The 9,530-nt window shown below is 45.8% G+C and overlaps 1 protein-coding gene across 1 annotated transcript; it reads left to right on the forward strand.

Moving 5' to 3' along the window:
- Positions 1-204: 204 nt before the first annotated feature.
- PTCHD3 (patched domain containing 3) lies at positions 205-8,329 on the forward strand (the record flags this gene model as incomplete). Its single annotated transcript, XM_010142335.1, has 4 exons — positions 205-326; positions 1,082-1,227; positions 5,187-6,803; positions 7,818-8,329. Coding segments are annotated over 4 exons (2,397 nt in total), but the record flags the coding sequence as incomplete, so codon positions are not given.
- Between the last annotated feature and the right edge of the window lie 1,201 nt (positions 8,330-9,530).

Genomic DNA, 9,530 nt, shown 5'->3' on the forward strand with positions numbered 1-9,530 from the left:
GAGGCCGCCGAGCCCCGAAGTGCCCGGGCTGCCCCACCGCTGGCAGGGAAAGGAGATGGTGGAGGGAAAAGGCAGGGACAGCCTGCAGGTTGCGAGGGCCATGGAAGTGCCTTAGTGCCAACAGCATGTTTAGCCTCGTGTCTAAAGACCGACAAGAGGAGTAGAAGTGCTTCATCTTTTCTTTTCTTCTTGTTTGAACGGCAGGTGACTTACTTTACATCATTGTCCAGACAACAGGAGTTTGAGGGAAATACCAAAAGCGTCATTCCACTCTTCTCCATAACTTATTTCCTGACAATAACCTTTTCAGTCGTCTCTTGCTTAAGGTAAAATGTCTTCTAAGGTATGGGATCAAGGAGAAGTTGCCACCTCTCTTCCTTACCTTGCCTAAACTGATTTCTGCTCCTGTCAAGTGAAATCATTCTTGAAGCTGCAGACTTCCTGTTTCCTTTAATAATAGGCGAAGTGTATTTCGTTGCTATTTCTCTCCTACTTGTGCCTATTTCCCATCTGCTTAAATGGGGTTCATTCGTGCCACATGAATACCTGAACAAGCCTTCTGTTCAGAGATGTTCAGAGATACACAGCTTGAGTGCTAGTGTCCGTTCGTCTGTTCTCTGAAGCCTTCAGTCATTTCAGTAGTCCCCGCCTCGCAAGAATCCTTTTTGTAGCTAACAGTTTTGGAACTACTGAAACAACTGGAACAACCTCGTACTCTCTATCCTCTTGAGAGGACAGACTTGCTGTAGCTTAGGCACTGAAAAACACTGTGCCGGAGTAAACACTTCTAATGATGAAAGGGTTCTTCTACCAGGCAGAATTGTGCACAAGTGCTTCTGTTCAATAAAACTTACCAGCTCAACATGGCCATCCAATGGGAGGGAAGGAATAAGTGGTGCTCTTGCTAAGCTTATTCTGCTACTTTCTTGCTTCATTCCTAGCTTCTATCCTCATCCTGCTCACAAGAGATACTAATTCTTGGCAAAGATCAGTTGAAAAGGGGAAGCAGGGGAGAGAGGAGGAGGTATACCTTTGAGAAATATTGGACATGTACCTAAGATATTCCTTAAAATGTTTTCAGACTGAGCTGTGTAAGGAATAATGTCTGGCTTGCATGCTGTGGAGTGGTTTCTGCCGGTTTAGCTGTATTAACCAGCTTTGGACTGATGCTCTTCTGTGGAGTGCCGTTTGTGGTCACTGTAGCAAACGCACCGTTTCTTATTCTAGGTAAGTAGAAAAAGCGAGTCGGATTCCAATGCGAAGCCTAAAGTGGATTAAAACAAGCTGACAGTGTCTTACAGTGTGAGCATCAGGCCAGATGCAGTTCGGTCTTGCAGTGAGGAGAGCAGGCACTTGGAGGTGCAGCCTCCTCTGAGCTCCCACAGGCCGGTGAGCTGCTCAGCTCATCGTGCCCACACTGGGACTAGGACTGGAGCTGGGCTCTGGCGGAAGGGTGGTTCTCCCCAAAAAGCGATGCCTGCTCTAGTTCCACTGCTACGGCATGAAAACTGTAAATGAGGGGGCAGTACCATTAGCGCTTCTGACATCGTTCTAGTGTCCCTGATAATACAGCCATTTATCATTTATTTAACCCATCAATCATTTATTGAACTGGTGCTAATACTTGAGGTGAGCTCAACCAGGCTCTGTCACCACGTTACCCTGTATCATCCCCTGCTGTTTTTTGTAGGCCTACTATAAACATTTACATATCTCATTAGCTCTGGATACCCCGCACTACTGTGTTGTTAGCACCGTTCCGTGGGACTGCTGAATTTGTCTGCAATTTAAGCAGGTGCTGAGGTGTTCTCCAAGCCGTCGCTCTCTTGTCCACCTCTTTTTGCCATACAGCGAGAGCTCCCTACTTCTCTGCTGTTAGTCAGCCTAAGGGTAGGTCAGCAGCAGCACCATGGAGCGTGGGTCCACTGTGCAGCTCGAGCTATACCAGCACTGACCTGTATTACGAGGTGAATATGGGAGGTGAAGTAACGAAAGTTTTTGTATCCCATTTTCAAAGTGTTGAAAGTCTTCCCGAATCTTTGGTCAGGTAAAATTGGGCCTGAATACAAGATCAGCAATGAGCAGGACTGTCTGTAATTTCACATAAGAAATTCATCGCCTTTTGTTAAGATGTGAGATTTCCTCCTCACTCTAATGACTATGTACTGAACAGTCTCATTTAACTATACGACTGAAGTGATGTGCCAGGCCTACCACCAACTCCCCCCAAAACCACAAGCAAGGTACTATCATTGCATCACAGTTGCACAGGCTGCTTGACAGCCAGTGTTGATCTTTCAAATGCCATTAAATAATGGTGCTGCAAATAAATTTCTGCTTTGTTTTTAAAATCCTTATCTGGTCTCCTGTGTGATAAAATGCATGTGCCATTTTCTTGGTCTCGGTCTCATGCTGAGGAAGGCACATGGAACTCGTGGGTTGAGAGAGGCTTTGCGTCATAGTTGATGTCTGATGCAAATGTTGCTTAGGGCACACATCATTTCTTGGTTTGCTGCATATTCAAGTGTCTTTTGTATTTATTTTTGTTTGCTCATCAACTGTGGGGGCTCTAAACTTCAGAAAGACCCTTTAGGATACACAGGAAAGGGCCTGAGGCAGCCTCTTTAGATATTTATGGATAACACGCAGACTTTTGTCTTCCTTGCACTAAAGCAAACACATTACTAGCACATTACCTGAATTGCTTTGAAGCCTGCCTGCTTTCTGGAAGCAGCCTGATCCACTGCCATCCATTAAGCGCTGCTTAATTCATCTTTGCATGTCTACTGGCAGTTGCCTGTTGAGGCAGCAGATAGTGATTTCATCATTTCTTTGTTGCTTAGCCATGTCATGTATGCTTGCTCCTCTGTTCACAAGGTCTCGCTTCCCATTTTTGCCTGATTAATTTTCAGAGAATAGAAGAGCCCTTGGTAGAGTCATGGCTTGGCTTCGCGGACGAAGATTTGGGAAGGGCTTTACCCACGCTTACCGCAAGCGCGCTGATGGCTGAAAAGGCCAATGCGGGATAGGCAAGACCGGTTGCAAAGAGCACAGCGGAAGGTCTCCTTGGGTGGTATAGTCGAGGCACGGTTCTTTCTGCGCTGTCTTTTCTCCTCGAGACTGATTCCACGCGTGCTCTCAAAGGAGACAGCAGCGTTTTGTATGGTGTGTCTCCAAATCTCCCAATTGGAGGCCAGGGTGGACCACTGATGGTAGTGACTATGGCCTAGGCTGAGGTATTGTTTCAGGGTAACATTGGCAAAATACTGAGAGGTCTGTGATTAAGATCATAGAACCGTGGAATCTTGAGGGTTAGCAGAGCTGAGAGGAGCACGGTGAGTATCTAGAGAGAATGGGTGACACTTCTAGTGACAAGGATAGTTGAGGATCAGAATATGTGGTGTATTTAAATCTATATAATCTACATTACCTGGCCGGCAGATAAAACACACTTGTCAGGGGTGGGCTAGGTGAGCTAGTCCTTAGCAGAGCAGGGTGAGGGATCAGCCACCCATCAGGTCACCAGGAGTTTCTGAACTGTAATAAATTCAGCAGCACTCAAAGGATGTGTTGTTCTGGGTCTGCTTAGCAGGGAGGCTGTAGGCAAGCCAGGAGACTCCTGAAATGCATTGCAGATAACTTCTTAAGCCGGGTAACGGATGGTCGTAAGGGAGGAGATGTGACACTGGACCTAATGGTCACCCAACACAAGTGAGCTAACTGGTGACATCAAGAGCAGGGGCAGCCTGGGCTGCAGTGATCACACGCTGGTGGAGTTCACAGTCCTGAGGGATATGGATGAGAAGAATAGTAAAGGCAGGACTGAATTTTAGGAAAACAAATTTCCAGCTCTTCAAGGAGTCAGTCAATAGGACCCTCTGGGAAACGGCCCTCAGGGACAAGGGAGCAGAAGAGAGCTGGCAGATCTTTTAAGGACACTGGCACAGAGTGCAAGAGCTGTTGATCCCCAGGTGTAAAAAGTCAGGCAAGGAAGGGAAGAGGCCTGCTGGTCAAACTAAAGGGTTTGAAGGAGAGAAGGAACTGCACAGACAGTGGCAGCAGGGACAGGTGTCCTGGGAAGAGTACAGGGACACTGCCCAGTTGTGTAGTGATGGGGTCAGGAAGGCGAAGGCATGGCTGGAGGTGAGCTTGGCAAGAGATGCAAAGGAGAATAAGGGCTTCTACAGGTATGTCAACCAGAAAAGGAAGGTTAAAGAAAGCACGAGAAAGTGTACCCCCACCCTGATGAGAGAGACAGTGTCTGCTCGTGGCCCGGAAAGCCACCTGTATCCTGTGCTGTATCAAAAGAAGTTTGGCCAGCAGGTCAAGGGAGGTGATTCTGCCACTCTACTCTGGTGAGACCCCCACCTGGAGCACTGTGTCCAGCTCTGGAGGAGAGAGACAGTGTCTGCTCGTGGCCCGGAAAGCCACCTGTATCCTGTGCTGTATCAAAAGAAGTTTGGCCAGCAGGTCAAGGGAGGTGATTCTGCCACTCTACTCTGGTGAGACCCCCACCTGGAGCACTGTGTCCAGCTCTGGAGTCCTCAGCACAAGAAGGACATGGACCACTTGGAGCGGGTCCAGAGGAGGACCATGAAAATGATCAGACAGATGGAACACCTCTGCTATGGGGGCAGGCTGAGAGGGTTGGGGGTGTTCAGCCTGGAGAAGAGAAGGCTCCGGGGAGATCTTACTGCAGCCTTTCAGTACTTAAAGGGAGTTTATAAGAAGGATGGGGACAGTCTCTTTAGCAGGGCCTGTTGCAATAAAACAAGGGGTAGTAGTTTTGAACTAAAAGAGGTTAGATTTAGACTAGATGTAAGAAAGAAGTTTTTTACAATGAGGATGGTTAAACACTGGCACAGGTGGCCAGTGAGGTGGCAGATGCCCCGTCCCTGGAAGCATTCCGTGTCAGGTTGTGTGGGGCTCTGAGCAACCCGATTTAGCTGAAGGTATCTCTGCTCACTGCAGGGAGGGTTGGACTAGATGAACTTTAAAGGTCCCTTCCAACTGAGGCTATTCTACGATTCTGTTAACTTGCGTCAGCGCTGAAGCAATGCTAACAGCCTAACTTGCTTTTTCAAAATCCAGTGCAGCATTCTTAAAGGTGATTAATTTTGTACTTTTGTTGGGTGTTAGTGGTGCTGCCATTTGCAGTGCAGCATTAACTTTTTCTCCTCTTGCAGGAGTTGGTGTTGATGACATGTTCATCATGATCGCTTCCTGGGAAAAAAGCTTAAGAAAAAAAGAGAAATATGATGTCAAGTCTCTGCTGTCCGAGACGTATGCAGAAGCAGCACTTTCTGTGACCATCACCACTCTCACTGATGTTTTGGCCTTCTTCATTGGCACCTGGACTCCTTTTCCATCTGTGAGGTCATTTTGCCTCTATACAGGCACTGCTTTTGTCTTCTGCTATATATATACCATGACCTTCTTTGGGGCAGTTATTGTATTAAATCATAAAAGGGAGCAAGGAAACCGACACTGGCTAACTTGTATGCCAGTGGGAGTAGATAAAGATCAGGCTGACGAGTCCTGCTTGTACAATGCGTGCTGTATAGGCAACTGTTCTAGGCAGTCTTATCAGCTAGAAACCACGCAGCCAGAAAGTGAACATCCAATGAGCATATTCTTTGAGAAGTATTATGGTCCTTTTTTTACAAACAAATGGATCAAGCTACTTGTGGTGTTGCTGTACGGAGCGTATTTGGGTGGCAGTATTTATGGATGTTCTCAGATGAGGGAAGGCATTGATCTTCGAAATCTGGCCAGTGATGACTCTTACGTTATTCCATACTATGATGACAACAGCAAATACTTCTCAGAATATGGCCCCAGGATCATGGTTGTCATTACTGAAAGCGTTGACTACTGGAATGAGACTGTTCGTCTTGGCATTGAGAACTGCACACAGAACTTAGAGGGTATTTCCTATGTAGACAAGAACCTGTCAGAGTCATGGCTGAGCATCTACACAGTCCTTGCAAACAAGGCTTCTGTCAACATAAACAATAAGACTGATTTCCTTAATATCTTACCTGTACTGTTCCGCTTTGTTCCCAGTTTTCAGTGGGACATTAACAAGACTCAGGATAAAATAGAAGCATCACGTTTCTTCATCCAGACGGTGAATGTGACCTCAGCCGTTGACGAGAAGCACCTTCTCAGTCAGTTAAGGGAGGCAGCCAAGCAGTGCAGTGTTCCTTTACTGGTGTACCACCCAGCATTCATCTACTATGATCAGTACCTGGTGATAGTGCAGAACACCATTCAGAATGTGCTCGTCGCTGCTGGGGCAATGCTCGTTGTCTCCCTGCTGCTTATTCCCAGTCTGTTGTGTTGCTTATGGGTGACTTTTGCTATCGCTTCTGTTATAGTCGGTGTTGCTGGTTTCATGACATTTTGGAACGTCAGTCTAGATTCCATATCCATGATCAACCTGGTCATTTGTATAGGGTTTTCTGTAGATTTTTCTGCTCACATTTCCTATGCCTTTGTTACGAGTGGAGAGTCATCAGCCAATGAAAGGGCAATCAAAGCTCTGTCCCAGCTGGGTTACCCAGTATTACAAGGTGCGGTTTCTACCATATTAGGAGTAGTTGTCCTGGCTGCAGCAAAAACCTACATCTTTAGGACATTTTTCAAGATCATGTTCCTTGTTATTTTGTTTGGGGCTCTTCACGGTCTTGTTTTTATTCCAGTGTTTTTAACTTATTTTGGAAACTTTGGCAGACCACTCCACAGTACAAAACCCAGTAACGTATCAACCCACAATACCAAATCATCTGAAGATCAAGACGGTAGGTTTAGGAACAACTAAGACTGTTCGTGACTAAGTTAAATGTAATGCATTATATTATATGTAATATATATTTAATATATTACTAAAATGTAGTGCTTTCAGGGAATATTAGAAATTAAGAAAATGAAGGACAGAAAAAATAAATACAACAGGGAAGCAAAGGCTTCTGAAAAGTCAGGGAAGGAAAATAACAGAAGAAATTAAAGCACACAGAATGGATTTGCATCTCTTTTTCTGTGTATGTGCTTGACTATACCATCTTAATGTTGTTAAGTATTCGTTTGTGATCTGTTTACTGAATGTATTAAAGTTACTATAAACACTGACCACAGTATCAGCTAAAATGGACTGCGTTACAGGTTTGCCCAGCAGTGTACACAGGAGGGAGGAGTAACTCCCACTGCTTTGCATTTCCTGCCTCTTCACCTTGATGCTGTAACTCAGACCAGTGCCCCCTTCTCCCATTAAATACTTGAGTGGCCACTGGCAAATGATACAGCCATTTCTGCCCTGACGAAGCTGCCAGAGGAGCAGCTGGTGCACTCACAGGGGCCAGCACCAGGGGAAGGCATTGTAATGAAAGAAACACTGGGCAGAAGAACTGGGACTCACACTCTTGGAAAAAACAGAATGGAAATCTTCTTCTGAGGGAAGTAGTGTGAGTGGCCTACTTCAGGTGAGCACTCCCACCTCTCACCCTGTTCTTTGGCCATGTTCTAGAAGCAAAAATAGCTCAGCTTGCTTCTAGGAGAGGTGTCCAAGCATATCAAGAGAGGGTGATTGCTCTGTTTTTACAGCCAGTTGAAGAGATCAAGACGATGTGACATTTCAGCTGATCACAGAGTAGGAGGCAGCCAGAAAGGGCAGGCCACATCTCTCACCACAAGTTTCTATCTTTGTATTATTTACGGCAGAATTCTGGCATACATCGGCCTCAGTAACGCGGAGAATTCAGTATTATATCTAAGCCTGAAGTTCTTTCTTTGTGTGTGACAATGCTTTGTGTCACCAGCTGCCTGGCCTGTGGCTGGGGGAGCGGGGGTGGAAGCTCCCAGGGTGAGTCAGAGCAGGGAGCAGAAAACGCTCATCCGCTCCGCGGTCCCAGTGGCCAGAAGGCGGCTCTGCTCCGGTGCAGCAAAATGTCCCCGGCCGCGGAGCTGCCGGCAGCAGCCCCTATCTCCACCTCGCCCACGGCAGAGCCCCAGCGCCCCGCGGAGGGCTGCTCCTACCGCAACACCAACTGCCTGGAGGGGCCGCTGCTCCACCTCTAACCCCTGTGGGCTGCAGTGGGACAACCTACCTCAGCACGGTCTTCACCGCAGGCTGCGGGAGCTCTGCTCTGTCACCTGCGGCACCTACTGCCCCTCCCTGGTGACGCAGTTTCTTCTCACATATTCCCACACTTCTCTTCAGCTGCACATCTGCAGGTTACCACAACCACTGATGAGCTCGGCCTTAGCCAGCAGCAGGCCCATTTCGCAGCCAGCTGGCCCTGGCTCTATCGGACACAGGGTAAACTTCTAGCAGCTTCTTACAGAAGCCACCCCTGTAGCCATCCCACCACTACTAAAACTCCACCACAGAAACCCAATACAGTGGTCTCCTACCTCTGTCCAGTGATTACATGAGGAGGAATTCCAACTTCTAGATGCACCCAAAACCACCAGAGGTCAAACCCAATGCCTAAACAGACAAGTTTCTTCAAAATTCCACAAGTACTGCATGCACACAACCATCAAGGTACGGCAGTTAACTCTTCAGTAACACCTCTGCCGTTAAAGTGGCCAGAAAGCAGAGACCTTTGACACCTGATGGCTAATCTCTAACAATCTCCTTTCATGGCACAATGAGATACCAACTTATTTTTCAAGACTGCTCACTTCTTTGCATATTGCAAGAGCTTTTGAATGAGAAAAATAAGTTAGACCTCAAGGACTTACCCCCAAACCAGATCATTCAACACAGATTTTAGTGACTTCAAAAGTGAAAAGTTTTTTTGCTTTTATTTCTAAACGCAGATTCACATTATTTACCTCGAAAAGTTCCCATTCAAGTCCCTCTACTGATGCAGCAATTGAAAAAAGGTCCAAGTTTCCAGGGAGAACATTCCCCAGAAATCTAATTAGAGAAAGTGCAATTTTGCCATAATTCTTCAATTTATTTACAAGTTTAAATGTTTTATACACCTCAATTTACATAGCAGGGAACTTGGTATTACATTTTATAGCAATTTACAGTGAATAAAAAGAAAACCAATATGAATAATTAAAATTAACCTTTATTACTCCAAAACCAGATGCCAAATATGCAGTATATTTCTGCTTCTCTTGGCATACTCCTAAAATACATGTACAAGTGTAACCAGTCATCCTAGACATTTGGTATACTGTTTTATAACATTTGGAAATTCTTCCATACTGCACTGGGATATCACTATAGTAAGCCGACAAAAATAGGCAAATAGGAAATTATCCTGGTTTTACAAGGAAAAAAACCGCATGTGCTCTTACTAAAAATCTAGGCTATAATCAAGCATTACACTCTAAAATACTATGTTAACTTCCATTTTTGTAAGTGTAGCTACCAATTTCTATTCAAATTTATTGGCACCAGCCCAACTAGTTTAATGTCCAAGTATGGTAACCTTCAACATTAATACATAATAAAGGCCCCTTCTGCAACAGAAGTGTATAGTCCCAAGGTCTACAATTAGTTGTGCAGAAAG

The sequence above is a fragment of the Buceros rhinoceros genome, unplaced genomic scaffold, assembly GCF_000710305.1.
Source record: "Buceros rhinoceros silvestris isolate BGI_N320 unplaced genomic scaffold, ASM71030v1 scaffold9598, whole genome shotgun sequence".
NCBI classification, from domain to species: Eukaryota; Metazoa; Chordata; class Aves; order Bucerotiformes; family Bucerotidae; genus Buceros; species Buceros rhinoceros.